Below are 23,865 nucleotides of genomic sequence, written 5' to 3'. Positions count from 1 at the left end.
CCTGTGGCAACAAATCCCACAGATCCACCGCCCTCTGGTAAACAAAATTCCTCTGCATCTCTGTTCTAAGTGGACACCCTTCAATCCTGAAGTTGTGCCCGCTTGTCCTAGAATCTCCCACCATGTGAAACAACCTTTCTTCATCTTCTCTGTTCATGCCTTTCAACATTCAAAGTGTTTAAATGAGCTTCCCCCCCCCCCCACTGCCCCCCCACCCACACTCTCATAAATTCCAATGAATACAGGCCAAGAGGTGACAAGTGCTCCTCATATTTGTAAGATAATCCTTTCATTCCTGGAATCATCTTTGTGAACTTTCCCTGAACCCTTTCCATCTTCAGCACATCTCTTTGAACACTTAATAACTGGTCATCCAGATTTAATGCTAGCTTTTTGCTGACCTGTTTTGTTTTCTTTTGTTCCATTGACTTGATTATGAATAGGTTTTGCGCACAGTGCATTGGAATTTATACAGTTCTTGTATCCTCCTGTTGTAAATCGCAAAATTCTGGGATCATTATTGATCTGTTTGGGCTTGACTCTTGATTCACAAATGGTTAGCAAAATTTGCATTCATTTGCAGTGTTTGCTCTCTCAATCTTATTTGTTTTATGTTACTTCACTCTCCCCCGATACTGCAATGTGGTTTGCAAGAATTCAAAGTAACTTTTCATTGCGTTCCCTTTCCTATAACAGAACATTACAGCACAGTACAGGCCCTTGAGCCCTCAATGTGGTGTTGACCTTCATAATGGCACAGTTAGCGCAACACTATTACAGCGCCAGTGGCCTGGATTCGAATCCGGCATTATATGTGAGGAGTTTGTACGTTCTCCCCATGTCTACGTGGGTTTCCTCTGGGTGATTCGCTTTCATCCCACAGTTCAAAACATTCGCAGGGCTGTAGGTCAATTGGGTGTAATTGGGCGGCACGGGCTTATGGGCTGAATGGGTCTGTTACTTGCTGTATGTCTAAATTAATTTTTTTTAAAAAATGAAACCTACTCCACTCCTATCTAACTCTTCTCTCCCTCACAGCCCATAATCTTCTATTTTTCTTACACCTCGTGCCTGTCTACGAGAATTTTGAACCTCTGTTTTACTGGCCCCCACCACCAACCCCAGCAATGCATTCCAGGCACCCACCACTCTCTGTGTAAAATAAGATGACATCTTCCCTGAACTTTCCTCCATTTAAAATGAAGGGCTCAAGCCTGAAACATGGGATATGCATCTTTATCTTTGCAACATAAGTCAAGTTTGTTGTGATCTGATTGTACAACATGATGAAACGGTGTTCTCTGGTCCTTGGTGCAAAAATATGCAGATACACAACCAGACTTCACACATACAGACAAATAATACATATGCAAGACTAGTATTTTATTTATTAAATAAATAAATATTGTTTTGCGCATATGAGAGTCTCGGATGGTTAGTGTGAACTGTTCCTTTGGTCGTTCAGCATTCTCACTGACTGTGGGAAGAAGCTGTTCCTCAGCCTGGTGGCGCTGGCTCTGATATTCCTGTATCTCTTCCCCAATGAGTGCTTTTTGACCTGGTGTGTTTCTCCAGCATTGTGTTTTTACTTCAATCACAGTGTCTGCAGACTTTCATGTTTTACTCCTTTGGAAATGGACAGTCTGCATAGAGGTGGAGTTCATCACAGCCACTTCAAAGCCAATGTGCACTGCGGATGATGCGCCATCTTTGGAGAAAGACTATGTCACGGATGCCAGGCAATCAGGTCGTGAGCAAGAGACCTGCCCTGAAATGTTGGCTGAACCTTCCTCTCCTCAGACACTGCCTAACTCACTGAGTTACCCCTTCTCTTCATTATTTGCTCAAGATTTCAGCCCTTGCAGTTTGTTTGTGGTACTCTCTCTCGGTGCTTGTTGGTCATGAGGCCATCCATTCGATTTCTTGGACAGCTTGCTCAGGGAACCAACCCCCAGGATGCAGAGCCTGTGGGGTGTCCCTTTGTGGTGTGGATTACGTGGGAGGGGGTTGATATGACCTCCTTCTGGAACCTGTTGGGACTGTGGATTGTGGAGGGGCATCTGACCTCTCTGTCTGCAACCTAGTCACCTCACCTACCAATCAAGATTAGGCCTTGCCCACAGGTCAATGCACACCTGATTATTGGTTCCTTTAATTGCATCATCAATGCTTAGGGCAGACTCTCCAGCTGATGGCACTATAAAGTTCACCACGTACATATATACATGCAGAATGGTAACAGGCCATTCTGGCCCATGAGCCTTGCTGCCCAATTTACACCCAATTAACCTACACCTCTGATACATTTTGAACGATGGGAGGAAACCAGAGCCCCCAGGGAGAACATACAAACTCCTTACGAACAGCATGGGATTCCAACCCCAATCTTGATTGCTGGCACTGTAAAGGCATTGCGCTAACCGCTACACTAACTGTTCCACCGACATGTGACCTATCTGCCTCTTCTGGGATGAGTCCTTGCTCCATTCCCGATTGGGAACCGTGGGCAGCGCTGGAGAGTCATTGGTAAGGTGTGTGCAGATGAAGGATTGGGAACTGTGCATTGAGTGTCTAGAAATTACTGTCCCTGTTTTTTTTAGATAAAAGCCGTACCGGCTAGAGATATACCAAGGGGTGGTGGGTATAGTATGTTGTAACGTAATTATGTATATTTCTATCCATGAATGGTTGCGAGTGTGTCATTTAATCTGGTGAGTGTGTATATGTTTTACCCCTGTTAATGACTCCCCATGCGTGTAAATAAAAACTACTGTACAGATTCAGATGATGGCAGCAGCATTCAGCAAAGACCCACACCACCCACTGCTGCCATTACGAAAGAGGTCTAGGTGCCTCAAGACTCACACCACCAGGTTCAAGAACAGCTGCTACCCCTCCACCATCAGAATCCTCAACGACAAAGTCAGCCAGTGACTCATGTAATGGCTCTTTCCTGTGCACTTTATTGATTTTTTTTCTCTGTATTGCAGTTTGTTTTCATTCATTATCTGTTTACATTTCTTTTACTTATTTGCATGTTTATGCTGTATATAGTTCATTTTTGCACTACCAATTAGTGGTAATTCTGTCATGACTGCAGGAAAAAGGAATCTCGGTTGTATATGATGTCATATATGTATTCTGACAATAAATCTGAGATTTGTTGCTCTTGGGACCCATCAAACCGGTTTCACACATACAACACCCATACTGACCAATGCCCAAAGACTTGTGGTCAAAGGTGTTCTCCCGAAAGAACTTTTCCCACGAAGGACAGATAGTGAGGCAATCTAACTGAGTGGAACATGGAGCAGCAACAAGGCCAGGCCCATCCTTTGCAACACCAAGTTTGAAACACATCCACTTGAGAGGCTCAGAATTTGTTCATTTTGGAATTTGAACCTTTTCCAGACAACTGCTGATGGGAAACTATGCTGTGAACTGCTCCCAGACATTGTTAGGCAAAAGAACCAGACAGAGCAGATCTTAGCTTTGATGGCACGGGAACAGTTGTCCGTTGCAACCTACTGTGTGTAAAAGCTTTCCAATTGGTTTTGCTCTCTCCCCATTGCCCTTAAATACTTCTTAAATAAAATATCCATCTTAAATAGAGCCATACAGCATGGAAACAGGCCCTTCAGCCCAGCTTGCCCAAGGTGACCAAAATGTCCCATCCACACTAGTCCCATCTGCTTGGTTTTCAACTTTTTTTCATTTTCCACCCACATAGTAATCCCCTACTAACCACAGAGCACCTGTGCTATTGGAACTCTGTACTTAGGTGGTATATTAGTGGGAAAGAAAAGGTTGAGAACCACTACTCTAAACTCATCCATGTATCCATCCAAAAAATTCTGAAATGTTGCAACGTACCTGCACCAAACACTTTCTCTGGCAGCCATTTTCATGCACCCACCACCCTCTGTGTAAAAGCTTTACCCTATTAAAAATTAAATCTATCTTTCCTTCCTCTTCACTTTAAACCCACGTCCTCTGGTTCCCGATTCCCTCAAATGTTGGTTTTAAATTTATTTTCATCATCATTCCGGATTCCAACTGGCGGAGTTGAAAGTCACCCATCTCCGCAAATAAATAGGAGAAGCAATTTTAAACACAAGTATAAAATCAGAGAAATTCTCAATGAGTCAGTTGGCATCTGTGGAGAGGGGTTTTGGGTTAAAAGGATAGAGGGATGACCATTTTATTTCTCCAAACAAACCTCCATCGTTCAGTCCTCTGCAATCTGTGTTCAACCAAACTTCTGCTGTCTTGTGTTAATATTTGCATTAAAATATATTCACTCAACATCATTTCACCTTAACTTGGCCATTCAATTGACCTGATATGATGAGAGTTTATTGTCATATACCTTGTACAATGTACAGATGCATCTTACTTGCTACAGCCAAACAGATGTCGTAGTCTCTCCATGGCCACATTTGCACAGAATGGAGAAAACTATTAGTGGGTGTGTTTGTGTACTTGTGCACGTGTGTTTGTGTATGGGGGGTGTGGGTGTGTTTGTGTGTATGTACCATATATTTCGGAAAATAAATCAAGTCTTGAAACCCTCAAAAAAAAAAGCAAAAATCAGGGTCGACTTATACACCAGATACAAAAATGAGACCATAAATTCAACTCAAAAATCCGCTCGATGTAGATTCAAAATATGAGACAATCCTGGAAGCACCTCCCATCACTGGTGGTGCTGCTCCCCAACACCTCTCCACTGCCAGGCACTGCTATAACCCACCCAGACATTATTGAATTGTTGAGCCCGAGGTCCCTGCTCCTGCCCGGGAGTGTGGTTCCTGCACTGAGCACACTTGGGCAGCAAGAAGACTTCTTTGAAACAGACAGCACTGCACCCGATGTTGAGAATGGAGTCGCTGATGCTGAAGACTTGGACCCAGCACTTTGGTATCTTCCCAGCCAGAATCAAAGGTTATTTTAACTGGTTTTTTGCTTGCTTAATTTACAAATTTGTTAGTTAGTGATTGAGGTGTTGTATCAAAGTTTAGTTGTTGATGGGAGGCCTGGACATCAGTCTCTGGCACGTACCTTGCAAAAAAATTGGGGGGGGGGCTATACACTTAGTCGGTGTATATGTTGTTTCCAGAATTTAAATGCACGGAGATGTCGAGTGCCAGATGTTTCCGGGATACAGTCATTTGTTCTTCTTTGTAAAGGCTTGATGCCAGATCCTTTGCTGTATTATAAAATACCGGGTGCTGGAATGGTGGAAGGACAGCAGAACATTGTACAGATTTGGGAGATGGTTGATTTGTGATAAATTCCCTGTGACTCAAGACAGGGAGAACTGTAGTCAGAAAGCTGGTGCCACATTGCCTGTGTGTCAGGATAGCTGGCGTGTTTCACTTGTCCACTATGCTTTGCATTTAATGGAATGGACTAAGCAAAATAAACTTGCCAGCGAGCAAGACCATGCTTGTTCAGTTATTCTTTGATCAACATCGATCTGTTTAGTAGACAGGTAGTTGAGTGAATCACCCAGCTAGACACTATAACTATTCATCTTAGAGAGCAACTTCTCCATCCTGACCTTCAAGTTATCACATGTTCTGGCCGCGTAGCTCACATTTCCAATGTTCTGTTTTTTTTCTCCTTTTCTCTAAGTATGTTCAGACTTTATTCATTTCGCTCCCGCGCAGAGACACAGCTTGTGGAGCCTCAGCCTCACAGCTATAGACCCAGGTTCAACCCTGTCCATGTGGAGTCTGCACATTCCCCCTGGGCCCGAGTGTGTTTCCCCTGAAAGCTCCAGTTTCCTCCCACGTCCCAAAGACGTGCGGGTTGGTGAGTTAATTGGTTGTTGTAAATCACTCCCTAGTGTGTGGATGAGTGGTAGCATCTAGGAGAAATCAATTAGGTTGTGGTAAGAATGAAAAATGGGATTAATGTGGAATGTGTAAAAGGATGGATGATGTTCAATATCGACTCGATGGACTGAAGGGTCGTCTCTGTGCTGTGTTTCTCCATAACTCTATCTTTGTCAGATATAACATTTGCAATTCTCTAGGCTTTATCACCCCTCTCTCAGCCAGCAACACCAATAAAAGCATTCTTCAATCTCACCAAAACTGTTTCTCTCTCCCCATGTCCCTGTCTCTCTTCCTATGTTTCCCTCCCTCACTGTCTCTCCAGTGCATCTCTATCTCCCCCTCTCTATCTCTGTCACTCTCTCCACCATTCTCCCTCTCTCACCTTTCTCTCCATCTCTCTCAGACCCTCTATTTCTCTCTGTTCCTCTCTCGCCCTCCCTGCCCCCTCTCACCCTCCCCTTCCTCTCCCTCTCTATCCTCTCCCCCCTCTCGCCACTCTCACCCCAATCTCACCACCTAGCTCCCTCTCAACCTGACGAAACAGCATTCTCCAGTTCTCGGTGCGAAACATGCAGACACACAACCAGACACAACACACATTCATACAAACAAAACATATGCAGGACAAGGATTTTATCTATGCAAAAATGTAAATATGCTCTTGTATAAATGAGAGCCTCGTACGATTAGTATGAGTGGTTCCTCATCCCCTCTCTCTGTCTCTCCTGCTGTTATTTTCCATTTTGAGATTGACATTTGGGCAAATGTTCATCTCTCTTTTCTTGAATCTTGCAGGAGTGTGCAGATCGAATCTCCTACACACAGATTCTATGCGGGGCCACAGGAAATGCTTCGAGAAGTACCACCTTATTGCCAACCAGGACCTTCCACAATCCAAAACGTCCAAGAGCACCTACAAGGATGTGAAGGAGATCCTTAGCAAAAAGATCAATCAGATCATCCAGTACGCCCAGAACCAACACTCTGATGCTCACCTCCGGGACTGCAGGCGGGCCGAGGGCAGAGGTCGCGGCCCTGAGCCCAACTTCCTCAGGACACACTTCCACCAATCAAACGGGTCTCAGTTGCCCCGTTACTCTCCACGCTGGCTGGAAGCGGGTGCACCAGGCTACTCGGAATGTACACGGGGATTCTTGAAGGGAGAGGAGCAAACTGGTCTCGGCCTGGGTGCATTGGGAGCAGATGCAGGTGTGACACATAGTGAAGGAGCTCGTTGGTCAACCCGAAAACTTGGTCACGGCCCAGAAAATCCTCCGTCCACAGAAAGTCACAGAGAAGAGGCCAAGTGTCACCCACACTATGTCCAGGAGGACTGTAAGTATGGCAGTGACCATCACAGACGCAGAATATCGCACAGCAATGCGCAAGGATAGTTGTTACATAGAACACAGGCAGCACGGTTAGAGCCACAGCTCCAGTTCGAATTCCCCTATGTCTGTAAGGAATTTGTATGTTCTCCCATGACCTTCATGTGTTTTCCCAGGGTGCTCTGGTTTCCTCCCACGGTCCAAAACATATGGGGATTCTCCTCTCCCTTTTTTTGCTGTCTCTGTGAGGTTGAAACCTCAGCCCTGCATCCCACACCCCCATAAAGGCAGTTATCCAAAATTCTAATGCCCTGCTGTACCTCATTTGAGTCCCATCAGCCCACCATTCCCTCTTTCTTGCTGACATCACTGGGGTTGTTTGAACCCTTATTATCAAATACTCTGTGACCTCTCTCCTGGTGTCTATCACCTTTCTTTGCTCTGTGCCATCCAAACTCCTTGCCTGACTAATTTTCTTCATTTGAGTATGTTACGGGAACATCAATGGTAATGCCAGCTTTTATCGTTCATTCTTTACCACCCTCCTTGCTCTTGAACTGGGGAGACACTCAAAAGTCCACCACTGTCTGGGTTGTCACATTTTGCCCAATAGACTTCCATCGCTGCAGACGTGCATGAACTACATGAGATATAATGATGATCTGGTGAAATCAAGGCACTGCACAGGTTTATATTTATTCCGCGTTCCTTATAAGTTATTCAGATGATTCAATTTTAATTTCCACTTTGAACTTGTGTCTCCAGGTCAATAGTTTTGTCCCCAGGCTACCAATTCCGTGCCATTGCCTTTCCAATATTGCTTCATGATCATTCCTGATATCACTTTCATCCCTTCTCCATACCCCCTCCCCTCTTACATCTCTGCCTTCAACTGCCTCATTCCCAAATCTTGGAATGTCATAAGACATAGGAGCAGAAATAGGCCATTCAGCTCATTGAATCATGAGCTAATCCATTTTCCTCATTTGACCCCATTGCCCGGTCTTCTCCCAATAATCTTTGATGCCATGGCTAATCAAGAACCTGACAATCTCTACCTTAAATACACCCAATATCTGGCTTCCACAACCACTCAAGGCAAAAATTCCACAGATTCACCTCCATCTGGCAAAATAAATTCCTCTGCATCTCTGTTCTAAGTGGATGCCCTTCAATCCTGAAGTTGTCCCCTCTTGTCCTGGACTCTCCCACCATGGGAAACAATCTTTCTACATCTACTCTGTCCATGCCTTTCAACGTTTGAAATATTTTAATGAGATTCCCCCCCTCCCCCACCATTCTCCTAATTTTCGATGAGTACAGGCTGTCAAATGCTCCTCATACGCTAACCTTTTCATTTCCAGAATCATCCTTGTGAACCATCTCTGAAAGCTCTCCAATGTCAACATATAATTTCTGAAATGAGGAGCCCAAAACTGTCCACAATGCTCCAAGTGAGGTCTTACCATTCCCTTATAAAGCTTCAACAACACATCCTTGCTCTTGTATTTTAATCCTTTTTAATACTCAGCAGGTTGGGCAACAACTGTGGAGAGAGAATAGAGTTAATCTTTCAGGTTGGCTATCATTCAACAGAGATTGATCACCTTCCGGAATCTTCCTTATTTAAAAAAAACTTTCTTACCCAACCAACGGTCCTCTGCCTTATACGGATTGCTGCACATTTTATTTCCTATCACTCTTGAGAATTTTTGTAAATTTAGACATTATAGCATGGTAACAGGCCATTTCAGCCCATGAACTCATGCCACCCAATTGCAGCTGGTTGATCTACACCCGCGATACATTTTGAGTGGTGGGAGGAAACCGGAGCCTGTGGGGAAAACCCACGCAGACACAGGGAGAATGTACAAACTGCTTACAGGCAGCACAGTCCCAATCCCTGGTGCTGTAGCATCGTTGCACCAATCTCCACGCAAGCTTACTGGGATTTGCTATGCTATATGTGTTGTTCAACAAAAACTTGGGAAGGATAGAGAATAGAATACCCCCACCCCTATCCAATACCCTCAACTCCTTCCAAATGACTGGGTGCAGGGCATCGGAAGGGTATCCATCTACTTCAGTTCCTTCTCCCCACGATATGAGCTGAACCAGTCTGGAAGAACCTGTACAAGGGAGCACGAGGGGAGGAGGAACTACTATTGCCTCCAGTTTATTTCACAAACTGGTATCATGCAGAAACATTTTGTGTTATTTCCCCAAGTTCTTCCCTGCTTGACTCTGAGCTCCCCACTGTTCCATCAGCCCACTCCCATCTCTTTGCCTGAACAGCTCCCAAGCTTTACTGACCCCAACCCAGGGTGTGTGTTGTCCTCAGTCAGCCTTTTTTCCCAGGTAGGTGGTGGATGGGCAAATTTTTGCCCATCAGAGGGCAGTGGTTGTGTGGAACAAACTGCTGTGGAAATGGTAGAGGAACTGCTCGAGGAAGTAGGAGATGTGGGTACAATTGCGACATTTTAAAGACTTTTAGACAAATGGTAAAAACCCTGTTAATCCAGAATTCAAGCTACTGACAGCCTCAAGTAACCAGCAAAATAATTACAGAAAATAAATAGGTAAAGAATATGGAAGAATAAAATTGGTGCACTTCGAACGAAGATAAGGTAAAAAGAGATGTCCATTTCTGCCCATACCTTCCATGCATATCATAATACTGAACTCTTCTTCCATCTCTGAGCCTACTTCCAATACCGTGACTCTCCCCACCCAAGACCCCTCCTTCTTCCTCCTCTGCCCACTCTGGATCTTCTTATATCCAATTGCCATTGGGTCATCATCTATTTCAACTTCACCACTTCTCTCTCTTAGTCTAATCTTACCTCCTCAGAAAGCTCTGTCATCCACTCTCTCTGCAACAATCCCAACCTCACCATTAAACCTGCAGACAAAGGTGATGTTGTTGTGGTCTGACACCTTGCTGAGGCCAGATGACAGCTCTCAGACACCTTCTCCAACTTACCCCTTCCACAGGACCCCACCACTGCTCATCAAGCCACCATCTCCAACACAATCTCCAACTTCATCACCTCTGATCACCTCCCTCCCATGGCCTCCAACCTCATTGTCTCCCATCCCTGCACTGCCCATTTCTACCTTATTCCAAGATACATAAACTCAGCCATCCGGGTAGACCCATTATTTCCGCTTGCTCTTGCCCCATCAAACTAATTTTGTCTTACCTTGACTATCTTTTCTCCCCTGGTCCAATCCCTCCCACATCCATGATACCTCACATGTCCTCTATCTCTTCATTACTTCAGATTCTCCAAACTGGACTGCCTAATTTTCACAGTGGATGTCCAATCCCTCAATACCTCCATCCCCCATACAGAAAGTCTTAAAGCATTTCACTCCTTTTGGGATTAGAGAACCTGACCACCTTCCTCCGCCTGGCAGAATTTGTCTTCACTCTAAACAACTTCTCCTTTGACCCCTTTCACTTCCTCCAAATCAAAGAAGTAGCCATGGGTCCCAGCTATGCCCACCCAAGGGTGGGATTTGTGGAGCAATCCATGTTGCAAGCCCACACAGGCAAGGCCCCTCAACTTTTCCTTCATTATATTGATAACTACATCAGGGCTTCCTCATGCATCCGCGATGAGCTTGTCAACTTCATTCACTTCGCTTCCAACTTCCGCCCCGATTTCAAAATCACCTGGTCCATCTCCGACAAGACTCTCCCCCTTCTGGATCTCTGTCTCCAACTCAGCAGACAAGCTGTCCATCAACGTATATTACAAATCCACCAACTCCCACAACTTCGACTTGTCTTCTTCACACCCTGTTGCCTGCAAGGATACTATTCCCTACTTGCAATTTCTCAGACTCTGCTGCATCTGTTCCCAAGATAAAGTCTTCTAATCTGGATCTTCTGAAATGTCTGCTTTCTACTACAAATGTGGCTTCCCCTCCACCAACATCAACTCAGCCCTCACCCGCATAACCTCCATTTCCCGCTCATCTACCCTGGCCCCTCTGCCCTCAGTCACAACAAGCAGCAGATTCCACTTGTCCTTACCTACCACCCCATCAACCTCCACATCCAACACATTATCCTCTGGAATCTCCGGCACTTACAACATGATCCCACTACCAGATACATCTTTCCTCCCCTCGCCGCCTTCCATAGGGGACCGCTCCCTCTGTCACTTCCTTGGGCACTCATCCCTCCCTACCAATGGCCTCCCTGCCACCTTCCCCTGTGGCCGCAGAAGGTGTTGCACATGCACCCACACCTTCAGCATCACCACAGTCCAAGGCCCCAAACAGACTTTTCAAGTGAAGCAACACTTCACTTTTGGGTATCCGCAGGATTGATTTACTGCATCCAGTGCTCCCTTTGTGGCCTTCTCTACATCACAAAGACTGGGCGTAGACTGGGAAATTGCTTCACTGAGCACCTTCACTCTGACTGCACCAGTGACGGGATCTCCCAGTAGCCAACCATTTCAGTTGTGCATCTCACTCCCATGCTCACATGCCTCATGAACTATCCCACCAAGACCATACGTAAATTGGAGGATCAACACCTGATTTTCCATCTAGATGGCAGTAACATTGACCCAGTTTCTGATAACCTGCTCTCCCTTCCTTCCCGACCTCCCACCTTCCTCCTGTCTTCTTTTCCTCAGCTCTCCACCCACTCCTCTATTCATCCAGCCATCCCTCCTCCTCTTGTTTACTTCTGTGTCCTCCTCCCTTCTCCACCTATTACTTCCTGCCTTTGCTAACATGCTCCTCCCTCACCTTTTTATTCGGACGCCTGTTGACATTTTTCCATACCTTGATGAAGGGCTCAAGCCTGAAACATTGGTAATATATTTTTATCTTTGCTATATAAAGGATATTGTTTGACCTGCTGAATTTCTTCAGCATTGTGTTTTTATTTCAACTATGGTGTCTGTAGACTTTGTATTTTACTTTTAGTTTTCTCTCACCTAACTTCAGTGGAAAAAGCCTACTCAAATTTGCTCTGTCTCTACCCCTTATTCACCAATGTTCCAGGGAATAAAGTCCTAAACAGTTCAACTTTTTCCTGTAATTCAGCTCCTCAAGTCCTGGCAACGTCCTTATAAAGTTTTCTGTCTCAGGCAACATCTGTGGAGAGAGAAGCATTGAAGCTTTCAGAAACATAAGCTCTGTTTCCTTTTGTGCAGTGGAGCTGCCTGACTTTTTGTGGAGCAGATTTACTTGGGTCTGCACAACATTGCAGGCCGAAGGCCTTGGACTCTGACATAATATTTTATGTAAACAGTGAGCTGCTGGTGGGACCGTGCGACTCAGTGGTCAGGCAGCATCTATGGGTAGAAATCGTCAATGTTTCAGGTTGGAACACTTCATCAAGACTTAAGTAAAAAAGGGTGACTGACGATTTCTACCCATGGATGGTGTCTGACCTGTTGAGTTTCTCCAACAATCCTAGCTGGATAAAGAGGGGGACTGTGTAAAGAAACTGAGGGAGGGGCCAAATGGTGATCGGGTGTGGGACAGGTGATAGAAGGAGAGATTACAGGGGAAGCTAGAAAGAAAATGAAATACAGTAGATGAAGAAGAGCTGGAAACATTGTTCTTACATTTTTAAAAATTCCACCTCTCCCAACTTCTGTTCAATACCCTATTGCCTCTTGCATCCTGTCAGCTCCAATCCTGACCTGAAATGTTGGCTGGCCATTCCTCCCTACAGACACTGCCTGGCCCCTGAGTCCCTCCAGCAGCTCATTGAGCTCAAAATCACGTCATCTGCAGTCTTTGTGATTCTAATGCTGTTGATCTTCTTTGCAGTGAGTGGCAAGTCGATGGAGGATCTGGCTCTGCTGAATGAACAACTCCTCAAACAGATCAAAGGTAAATCCCTCAACTTCTCTTGTCAAACAAAGCATCTGCTGACATCTAACTAAATGCCTGGGTCTCCTTCCCTTTCAGTTCCATTTGCCCTCTGCTTTTTGTTTCAACACTGAGCCTTGCCCCTTCACTGGGATGTGCTGGAATCTTTATTGGCCATTCTACCTCGCTCTGAACACTTTGATCAACCTGCTCTGGACAAGGCTATTTCACGGCTCAACTAGAAAATGTAAATTACAAAAAGAAGTGAGGAAGAGATCCGAAACAAAGACAAAATGTTGGAGATCCTCAGAAGTTCAGGTAGTATCTGCGGAAGGAGGATCAGAGTTCATGCTTCACATCAAGAACTCATTGTTTAACTGCCTAACCTGAAGGTGAACTCGCTTCACTTTCCACAGATATTTCCTGCCCTTTTGAGAGTCTGCTGTTAGATGATCTGTTGCATTGCTGAATAGAAATACAGTGTGGAAACTTGTCCTTCATCCCAACTTGCCCACACCGACCAAAACGCCCCACCCACACTCATCCTACACTCGTTTGGCCCATATCCCTCCACTTTGAGACTCTCAGAGACTGGATCTGGTGCAACAAAGGATCTGCTGGAAGAACTCAGTGGACAGTGGGAGAACATGAATGGTTATTGTTTTGGGTCAGAACTCTTGATTGAGATTTGATGAGATAGAGTCTTGATGAAGGTTTCCAACCCAAAACATCAGCAATTCTGATGCTGCTCGACTCACTGAGTTCCTCGAGCAGATTATAGTTTGTGTCACTTCACCTCCCCGATGGGCATTAGTGCACCCTGAGTGACAATCCCTTTAATTCTTTGTCATACTAAATGGGGCGAGCATTTTATTCTGTTCAATTTTCCCCATTATTTGTGTAACAAAGTTCAAAGTTAAGATTTATTGTCAGATTACATACATGACATCACATAAAACCCCAAGATTCTTTTTCCTGCGGGTCAGGTGGAATTTCTACTTATAAGTGGTGCAAAAAAACTATACTCAAGAAAATACGTCTATAAAAGAGAGAAATATAAACAAACTGGCTGTGCAATAAATATTCAGTGATAAATAATGTGCAAAGCAAGAGTCCTTAAATAAGTCATGAGTTTGTTGTTTCAGAGTCTTTTTCAACAGTCTGAGCAGTCTCATTCATTCATTTAGTTCCCCCTTTGACTATTCTTTCACACCTGCCAATTAACACACTGATTCCCCACCACCCACCTATACCGGGGCAATTTTCAGTGGCCATACAGCAAATGAAGAGGCCTTTTGGCCCAACTTGTCCATGCCAATCAAGTTATCTATCTGAACTCGTCCCATTTGCCTGCCATTCAGCCAATTATCATTCTAAACCTTTCCTCTCCATTGGACTGTCCAGCAGCTGCTGTTGTACCCACCTCTTTTAAATCTGTCCCCTCTCACCTTAAATTTATGCCCTCCATTTTTAGACCCTACTAACGTGATAAAAAATTATGACTTTATACATATTTATGTCCATCTTGATTTTATAAACCTATGAAATGACCTCAGCTTCCTCCACTCTCCTTACAATTCAAACCCTCCAGTCCCAGAAATGTACTCGGGGATCTTTTCTGCACCATTTCCAGCTTCATGATATCCTTCCAGTAGCAATCGTCAAGGACCCACACCACCCTGCAGACGCTTTGTTCTTGCTAAGAGGTCTAGGTGCCAAAAGACTCGCACCACCAGGTTCAGGAACAGTTGCTAGCCCTCCACCATCAGACTCCTCAACAATAGGCTCAATCAGAGACTCATTTTTGCACTTTATTTAATACATAATATTTATTTTCTGTATTCCACAGTCAGTTTGTTTGCATTTCCCTCTTTTTGTATACATATCTTTTCTTGAGTACAGTTTTTTTTTGTTGGACTACTGATAACTAGAAATTCTGCCTGGCCTGCTGGAAAAAGAATCTCAGGGCTGTGTGTGTTGATGTAATGTATGTACTCTGACAATACATCTGATCTTTGAATTTTGGGTGACCAGGAACTGCACACAATATTCCAAGTGCAGCCCCACCAACAGCCTGTACAGTTGTAACGTGATGTCCCAATCTCAGTGTCCAGACTGAATCCGTTAACCATCTTTTGGATGTGGGAGGAAACCAGAGCACCCAGAGGAAATGGATGGTCACAGGAAGAACGTACAAACTCTGAATGAACAGCAGTGGAGGGCAAGATTGAACCTGGATAACTGGATCTATGACTCAGGCATACCACTGATCTTCCACTAAATCACCTACAAGACCACAAAATATTCAAATTTAGACATCCAGAACGGTAACTGGCCCTTTTGTGGCTCACAAGGTCGTGCCGCCCAATTACACCCCATGCGTTTTGAACGGAGGTAGGAAACTGGAGCTCCTGGGGAAAGCTCAAGCAGACACAGGTTGGACATGCAAATTCCTTACAGAGATGAACCCCAGTCACTGGCAGTGTAACAGCATTGCGCTAACCGTGCTGCCCTTTAGCAGCAGAAGTAGGCCATTCAGCCCATTGAGCCCACCACACCATTCCCTCATGAGCTGAACCATTCTCCCATTCAGCCCCACTCTTCCTCCTTCTCTTGATCCCATCAATCTCCACCTTAAATACATCCAGTGACCTGGTCTCCACAGCCGGCTGTGGTAGCAAATTCCAGAGGTTCATCCCTCTCTTGCTAAAGAAATACTTCCTCATCTCTGTTTTAAATAGATGCCCTTCAATCTTGAAGTTGTTCCCTTGTGTCCTTGACTCCTCCACCACAGGAAATAACTTTGCCACATCTACTCTGTGCAGGCCTTTCACCATTCGAAATGCTTTTGAGGACCTCGCTTTTATTATTCTGAACTCCAAGGAGTACCACCCGAAAGCTGTAAAACATTCCTCATTTACTAATCCCTTTGTTCCATGAATCATTTGTGTAAATCTCTGAAGCGTCTCCAATGCCAGCACGTCTTGTGGAGACTGGGCAAAAATATAGTCTTCGGTTCTATATTTTGGCAGTGGAAATAAAAGGGCAGAGAACTTTATGGATGGGGAGAAAATTCAAACTTCAGAAGTGCAAAGGGACCTGGGTGTCCTCGTGCGGGGAAATCTAAAAGTTAACGACCAGCTGGGATTGGTAGTGAAAAAAGCGAATGCTATGTTGGCCTTCATTTCAAGAGGAATAGTGTACAAAAGTAAAGAGGTGTTGATGAGGCTCTACGGGGTACTGGGCAGACCTCATTTGGAGTACTGTGTGCAGTTTTGGGCCCCCTATCTTAGAAAAGATGTGATGTTGTTGGAGAGGGTGCAGAGGAGATTTACTAGGATGATTCCCGGAATGCAAGGGCTAACGTACGAGAAGCGTTTGGCAACTCTTGGATTGTATTCATTGGAGTATAGGAGAATGAGAGGGGATCTCAAGGAGACATTTCTAATTTTGAAAGGTTTCATCATAGTGGATGTAGATAAGATGTTTCCCTTGGTGGGTGAATCAAGGATAAGGGGTCACAGTCTTAAAATTAGAAGTTATCCATTTAAAACAGATGAGGAAGAACTTCTTTAGTCAGTGGGTCGCAGATCTGTGGAACTCAATGCCGCATACAGCGGTGGAGGCCAGATCACTGGGAGAGTTTAAACAGGGAATTGATATGTATCTAATTAGTGAGGGTATCAAGGGATATGGGGAAAAGGCTGGAAATTGAAATAAGGTGTGAGCATAGTTCAGGTTAGTGTAGAGTCATGGAACAGACTCGATGAGCCTAGAGGCCTGCTTCTTCTGTTCCTTTATCTTGTGATCTTGTAAAATAAGGAGTCCAAAAGTGTGACCCGTACTCCAGGTGAAGACCCACCAGATGATAGATTTTCCAGCTCATTTGAATCTGTTTACTGGACTGTTCAGTAAAATGACCCTGTGTGACTGATAATCGTTAACTGTAGTCTGGACACAGATTGTGTAATGATCTACAACAATCTGTGTAGATAAGGTAATGAGTTTGTGGTCATATACATTGTACATATGCAACCAGACACTTACTTTGTAAAGGAAAAAACCCCACCTGCAGTAGTATAAATTAAAAGGAGAAAATAAATGATAGGCAATAAATATAAAATTATCATAATGTAAAAAAAAAGTGAATTTCTATCGTACAGACAGTCCATTTGTGCTGTTGGAACAGTTCACTATGAGTGTACAAGGGGAGGGTCAACAGCCAGCATGTCTGTGGATGACCTTGTGGAATGGCAAACCAGGCCACCCGTAAATTGGAGGAGCAACTCCTAATATTCCATTTGGGCACTCTCCCACTGATGGGATTAACATCGACTTCTCCGGTTTCTGTTAGCCCACTCCCCGTTCTCCTTCCCTTCCCTATTACCCTGTCTTCACTCCTCTAGATCTTCCCCCATTTCTCCTCCTCCCTTCTTCACTCTCCATTCACAAAGCCATTCCCCCTCCCCCGATTTGCTGGTGTGCCCTCCCTCCCTTATCTACTTATCACTTCCTGCCTCTGCCCCACCATTTTATTCAAGCACCCGCTAACTTTTCCTCATATCTTGATGAAGGCCTCAAACCCAAAATGTTGGTTATGTATCTTTATCTTTGCCATATAAAGTGCGCTGTTTGACCAGCTGAGTTTCTCCAGCATTGTGTTTTGACTTCAACCACGGTGTCTGCAGACCTTCCTGTTTTACTTCTCTTTACCTTTCTTCCCCTGCTTCTAGAGGTCTTCGAAGATCTGACGCGAGAACTGGAGAAGAAGGATTCACTCTCCTCCGAGCTTCACGTCCGCTATGTTGCTATCGAGCAGCTCTTCAAGAAGCTGCCTTGGTTGCAGATTGGACACAGGGGAATTAAACCCAGCATCCCCCTCGACAACTAACTTCCTGCCCCTTGCCGATACAAGCTTTACAATATCCAACCCCAAGACTTTGAACTCCACCTGATGTGGCAAAAATTTTGTAGGTTATTTTGCATCTACATTTACACAGAGAAAATTGATCGAATTCGACCTACTGGTGTAAATCAGAGGTGTGTTTTTTAAGCCTTTTTGTTTGGCAATATCTTCAGTGTTTTACCTTGTTGGTGTGGTGAAACATTTCTCACAGCTGGAAGAGGCGTTGGACAACAGTGGCACAATCTCTTCTAAGGTGAACTGATTTGGAAATGTATCACAGGTTCACCGTGTCAAAATCCTGGCATTCTATCCCAGACATCACCAGGGAAGCGTATTCACTAGACGAATGGCAGGGCTTTAAGAAGATGGCTCATTCCCCCCCCCTCCCCACCTTCTCGGAGATGGTCAGGGATGCCCAGTTCCTGGGTAAATATTATTACAGAGTGGAATCCACTCAGGGGAGCCTTTCATTCCACGCGGAAGTGGTTTTATTCGGTCTTTTACTGAGCAGCTTTCATGCCCAGCAGGACTGTGTGGATTGGAATAGGCCTGGAATCTTGATCTTCTGGCCCCATTCTGAATGGATTGGACTAGTCCTGGAGCCTCGATCTTCTGCCCTCATTCCATGTGGATTGGACCAGGCTCAGAGCCTCGATTTGTTTGATTGGAGTGAGTCCTGGTGAGGTGGCAACTGAGGCTTCCTGGGCTACTTCCTAGTCACTCAAGAACGGTTTGGCAGTGAGGGAGTTAAAAGAGTTCCCTTCTTCCCTTGTGTATGTGTATTTCAGCCACAGGAGTAGACCATTTTGCCCAATGTCTCTCTGCCTGCACCACCCCCCTTCCAGTTCTTCATCCACTGGCACCCCAATTATGCAAAGTACAAGGACACACAAAGAACTTCAACCATCCCATGGGGAACTCTCTGATTTCTGGATGCAGGAATTCCTCCTGCTTTTAATCACTGCCTGTTTCAAAAGGACTCGTCCATGTTCAGTTCTACTCTGCATTGATCTCAGTGAACAGCAGAATGGGCTCAAGGGGATGAAATGCCCTGTTCTCAGCAATTACTTTAAAGCCTAAAAATATAGCAGGTGGAAGTATTTTTAGATACAGATGCTGGAATCTTGAGTGAACAGAGAAACTGTAGATCAGGCAGTGGCTGCGTAGAGAGATGGCCAAGGTCATTATTTCAGGCCAGGACTCTTTCTTGAGAATAAAGAGGGAATGTTTGCTATTTCCACTTCCCTCTTCTGTCTTGATTGAAGGGACCTGACCTGAAACATTGACCATTTCTCTCCATAGATGCTGCCTGACCCATTGAGTTCCTCCCAGCTTCTCACAATTCACTCACTTTGGATACCAGGTGGAGCTAAAGTTCTCACAGAGGAAGAGAATCTCCCAGCATGTCTGGTATTTTAGATTTTAATACCGTTTATTTTTCAGTACGTAGCAAAGATATGACTTATTTTCTGAAATATGTGTGCGAGTGTGTGAATGTATATATTCCAACGGTGTTCGTTGTCGAGAATCTCCTCTATAAATTGCAAGCACAATACTGGTAATCCGGAATAAACCACCAGCAAATCAGGGCTATGGGAGAGAGGAATGGGGAGTTAATGCAGCAGGTGTTTGACTTTCCTGAAAACATTCATTCTCCCTCAGGTGCTATCTGACACGAGTGTTTCCAGCGATTTTCATTTTTAACTCTTTGTATTTTGCAGGATTTTTATCTGAATTTACAACTTTTAAAAAAATGGTTTCGCAATTGATTATAGGTGTAGTGTGTAATCAGCCACTAACTTTGGGGGTGAAGTATTATAACCCACCCTGAAGCAAAGAAAATCTGCTTGCACTGAATTTCGCACATTATTCTATTCATACCCCACAGTGTATGCATTGAATCCAATGTCCTCCATTGGGCAGGCGAGACTGGGAGTTGGTGGTGGGGGGGGGTGTTTTGGATGGCTTCTTTAATCGGTTGAGGAATGTGACATTGCATCAGGATTATCCAGGCCTGATAACATTATTTAACACATTGCCTGTCTGTATTTTTTTAAATCCCTGTAGGCTGCTGATCACCATTGGTCACTGACATATGCTCAAATGTCCTCGGTGATTGGACAACCCAGTTTCTTGGGTGATGTATCGAAGCAGTTCATTACAATTCCTGAGTCTCCGGCACACTCGTAATGCGCGTTATGGTCTGAAGGGCTCAAGGCTAAATGCAGTTTGCGCTCCCTGCTCCTGAGCCCTTGGCATCCCTCTCTTTTGAGCTCCGACTCCCAGACGCTGCATTGTCTGCAGACCTACTCTGCACCAGTGAGAGCCAAAGGTAGTTTTTGCCAAAAAAAAATGCCCCAGCAAAAGTTTGCATCAGATTCAGCCAGGCAGCTAAAAGTTAACTGCAGGAAGTACTTCTTCAATAAATTTGGGGGAGGGGGCAGAATAAAACCAAAGTCCGTTTTCCCAGTTCAATTCCAGCCATAGGTATTGGAGCGTGCTGTTACATAGACCTGCTGCCACCTCCCGCCCCCGCTGCTAGGAACTCCGCAGTTTGTTAAACTTCATTAGAACTTGGATCTGTCTTTTTTTGTGTACTTACCCACTGCTGGGAGTATGTAGCATTTGCATTTACTCAACCTTGCATCTTTTTACACTATCAGGAATGAAACTATAGAGCAGTGAATAGATTTTAAATAAAAGATATTTTCTTAACCTGTTGCTTCTTATTTTCATTTGTGGAGCCCTGGCTCTTCCTTTGGATTCACATTATGGACCAATTCCGCTCCCTGGGGTCAACTTTAGAATCCACTGAGGAATGCGGTAGAACAATCGGATCTGGGAATAGAGCTACATTATTCCCTGAAAGTGGCATCACAGGTGGGTAGGGTTGTAAAGAGAGCTTTTGGCATATTGGCCTTCGTAAATCAAAGTACTGAATTTAGGAGCTGGGATGTTAGGGTAAAGTTGTACAAGACTTTGTTGAGGCCAAATTTGGAGTATTGAGTGCAGTTCTGGTCACTGATCTACAGGAAAGATGTCAATAATATTGAAAGAGAAGATTTGCTAGGATCTTGAGGGACTAAGTTACAGGGAAAGGTTAAACGGGTTCGGGCTTTATTCCCTGGAATGTAGAAGGTTGAGAGGAGATTTGATAGAGGGGTATTGATAGAGTAAATGCAATTAAGCTTTTTCGCCCACTGAGGGTAGGTGAGATACAAACCAGAGGACATGGGTTAAGAGTGAAAGGGGAAAGATTTAGGGGGAACTTTTTCACACAGATTGGTGGGAGTATAGAACAAGCTGCCAGCTGAAGTGATGAATGCTGGCTCAATTTTAGCATTTAAGAGATTTAGACAGGTACATGGATGAGGTTGCGGGGTGTATGGAGGGACATGGACTGGGTACAGACCAGTGGGACAAGACAGAATAATAGTTCAGCATCGACTAGAAGGACCTGTTTTCTGTGCTCTGGTTTTAACCCAGCTTGTGTTGGTTTAATGTTACACTCCAGCACCTGTTGGAAGGTTTTGTTATACCTGCCATCACAGCACGGAAACAGGCCTTTCGGCCTATAGTATCCATGGTGACCTTCATGGCCCTCCACACTATCAATTCACATTTGGTCTGTACCCTTCTTGACTTTCCTATTCAACTCAACGCCCCTTCAAAGTAGTGATTGTCCCTGACGCCGCCACATCATCTGGCAGTGAGTTTCGGATATCATTCAGCCTTGTAATATGTAAAGTTCTCATTCAATCCTTTCTAAAGCTCCTTCCTCTCACCTTAAACTTAACCCCTTATACGTTAATTTAATTTTTTTTATATTTGGAAATACAGCAAGGTAACAGGCTCTTTCGACCGTGAGCCCGTGCCGCCCAATTGCACCCAATTAACCTACAACCCTAGTACTTTTGAACGGTTGGAGGAAACTGCGGCACCTGGAGGGAACCCACACAGACACATGGAGGACATAAACTTGCAGAGGGCGCAGGATTTGAACCCTGGTCCTGATCGCTAGTTCTGTAACAGTGTTGTGCTGACCGCTGCACTGACCGCGCTGCTTTACAATGACGCTTATAATCGATAAACCTATTTGGTCACCCCTCAGCCTCCACTCTGGGCAAAACAATCATGGCCTCTCCAGTAATTAAAGTCCTCCAATTCAGGTGGCAAGACTGATCTCTCCGCAGTACAGCCATGCCTTTTCTGCACATTGATGACCAGACTGCACACAAGAATCCAGTGCAAACCAACCCATTTTTTTTGTAAAGTTGCAATGTAATCTCTCAACTTTTATATTCTATGCTAATTATGAAGGAAAACATGCCAAGTGTCGTGGATAATTAAAAAGGTTGTCATAGGTTACAACTGGATATAGACTGGATGCAGAATTGGCCAGAGGAGTGACAGGTGGAGTTCACCCCGGCTCAGTGTGAGGTGATGCATTTCGTAAGGTCAAACCAGAAGGCTGAGTACAGGGTTAATGATCGGAAAGAACAGAGGGAACTTGGGATCCAAATTCATGCATCTCTCAAGGTTGCCGTACAGGTTGACAGGAGAGTTAATGATCCCAATGCTGGACTGGGCTTCTCGAGTTCAAGAGTTATGGGGTAATGTTGCAGCTCATCAAACTTGGAGATCGCACTTGGAATAGTGTGTTCAGTTCTGGTTGCATTCTTTTAACAGGGTGAAAGACAAAAGTCTGCAGATGCTGTGATTGTAGTAAAAACATGTTGAAATGGTGGAGGAACTCAGCCTGTCTTCAGCTAGAGGAAAGGAGACATAGGAATAGTTGGGAGTGGGGGGAAGGCAAGGTCAGCAAGGGAATGGGATGGAGAATTAAAATGGGTGGTCACTGGGAGATCGATGCTATTGTGGCGGACAGAGTCGAGGTGCTCCACAAACTGATCTCCCAGCCCTCCATCACCACCAATCGGAGCCCCAAGTGGAGCAACATTTATTTCACTTGTGAATCTACAGGGGTCATCTACTGCATCCGGTGCTCCCGTTGTGGTCTCCTCGACATCAGAGCGACTGGATGCAGACTGGGATAAATTCTTACCTCGTCCCTCGGGCAGCTCACTGATCATATCAGGGGGTTGGGACAAGAACTTCTGAAAGAACAACTCGGTGAAAGATGTCCTTTGGTCTGCCTGAAACTTGTTGGTTTTCCAGCACAGTGAGATGCCGATGAGAGAATGCTGCCAACTGGCACGTTCCAGGCTGCAGGAGTGTGTGTTGTGGGACACATTGTGGCTCAGTGCAGCCTAAGCGAGAGCACTGTAGGGAAAGAACACAGTCTAGAGTCCTTCTATTGTAGAAATATATGATTGTGACACAAAGGATGTGAGAAGATTTTCTTTTGTGTAAATAATGTATCATGAATAAAGTTTTTTTTGGGGGGGGGGGAGGAAAGAAACTGGGAAAGGAAAGAATCAGCCTCCATTGTAATTTGAATTTAAAATTGCCACACCTCAAGCAACAAAAAGTTTTGACATGGTTCACTGGCGCCCTCGAGTGGCAGTGTGATGAATGGCAATTTACCCTTATTTTGCCAAATTAGTACCAATTTAATTTTACTTCAATACACTCATCTATTTTGTATTCATGGAGTTATGCAGCAAGGAATAAGTCCCTCTGGGTCAACTCGTCCAACCTGAGTCACTTCAATTTGCCTTTTGTTTGACTGCACTTCCTGACAAAACTGGAGTGGGCAAGGCTACCAGCCACCATTATAACAAGAGCTCTATCGAGAGCATCCTGGCCGGCTGCATCACAGCGTGGTACAGTTTCTGAAGAGCATCGGATCAGAGGTCAATCCACAAGACTTCCAAGAGCGATAGAGAGGATCTCAAGAGTCTCCCTCCATCAACATGATCTACCAGGATCGTTGTCTAAAGAGAGCTCGCATAATCTAAGGACACCTACCACCTTGCAT

The 23,865-nt window shown here is 44.7% G+C and overlaps 1 protein-coding gene across 3 annotated transcripts in view; it reads left to right on the top strand.

The window, feature by feature from the left end:
• Positions 1 to 23,865, top strand: part of c7h21orf91 (chromosome 7 C21orf91 homolog) — a 53,991-nt gene that overhangs the window by 25,171 nt on the left and 4,955 nt on the right. The window contains exons 3-6 of one of the 3 annotated variants that reach the window (XR_011341612.1): positions 6,639 to 7,178; positions 12,977 to 13,039; positions 13,118 to 13,265; positions 17,752 to 17,817. Coding sequence is in view for 1 of the 3 variants with exons in the window: in XM_069889071.1 (XP_069745172.1) it covers positions 6,639 to 7,178; positions 12,977 to 13,039; positions 17,752 to 17,909 (761 nt within the window). In the remaining 2 variants the exon portion in view is untranslated. Of the gene's footprint in view, positions 1 to 6,638; positions 7,179 to 12,976; positions 13,040 to 13,117; positions 13,266 to 17,751; positions 20,640 to 23,865 lie in introns of those variants that run through there. The other 2 variants (XR_011341611.1, XM_069889071.1) reach the window with 2 other exon arrangements.

The sequence above is a fragment of the Narcine bancroftii genome, chromosome 7 (assembly GCF_036971445.1).
Source record: "Narcine bancroftii isolate sNarBan1 chromosome 7, sNarBan1.hap1, whole genome shotgun sequence".
NCBI classification, from domain to species: Eukaryota; Metazoa; Chordata; class Chondrichthyes; order Torpediniformes; family Narcinidae; genus Narcine; species Narcine bancroftii.
Note: the sequence above shows the minus strand (reverse complement) of the source record. Positions and strands in the feature narration are given on the sequence as shown.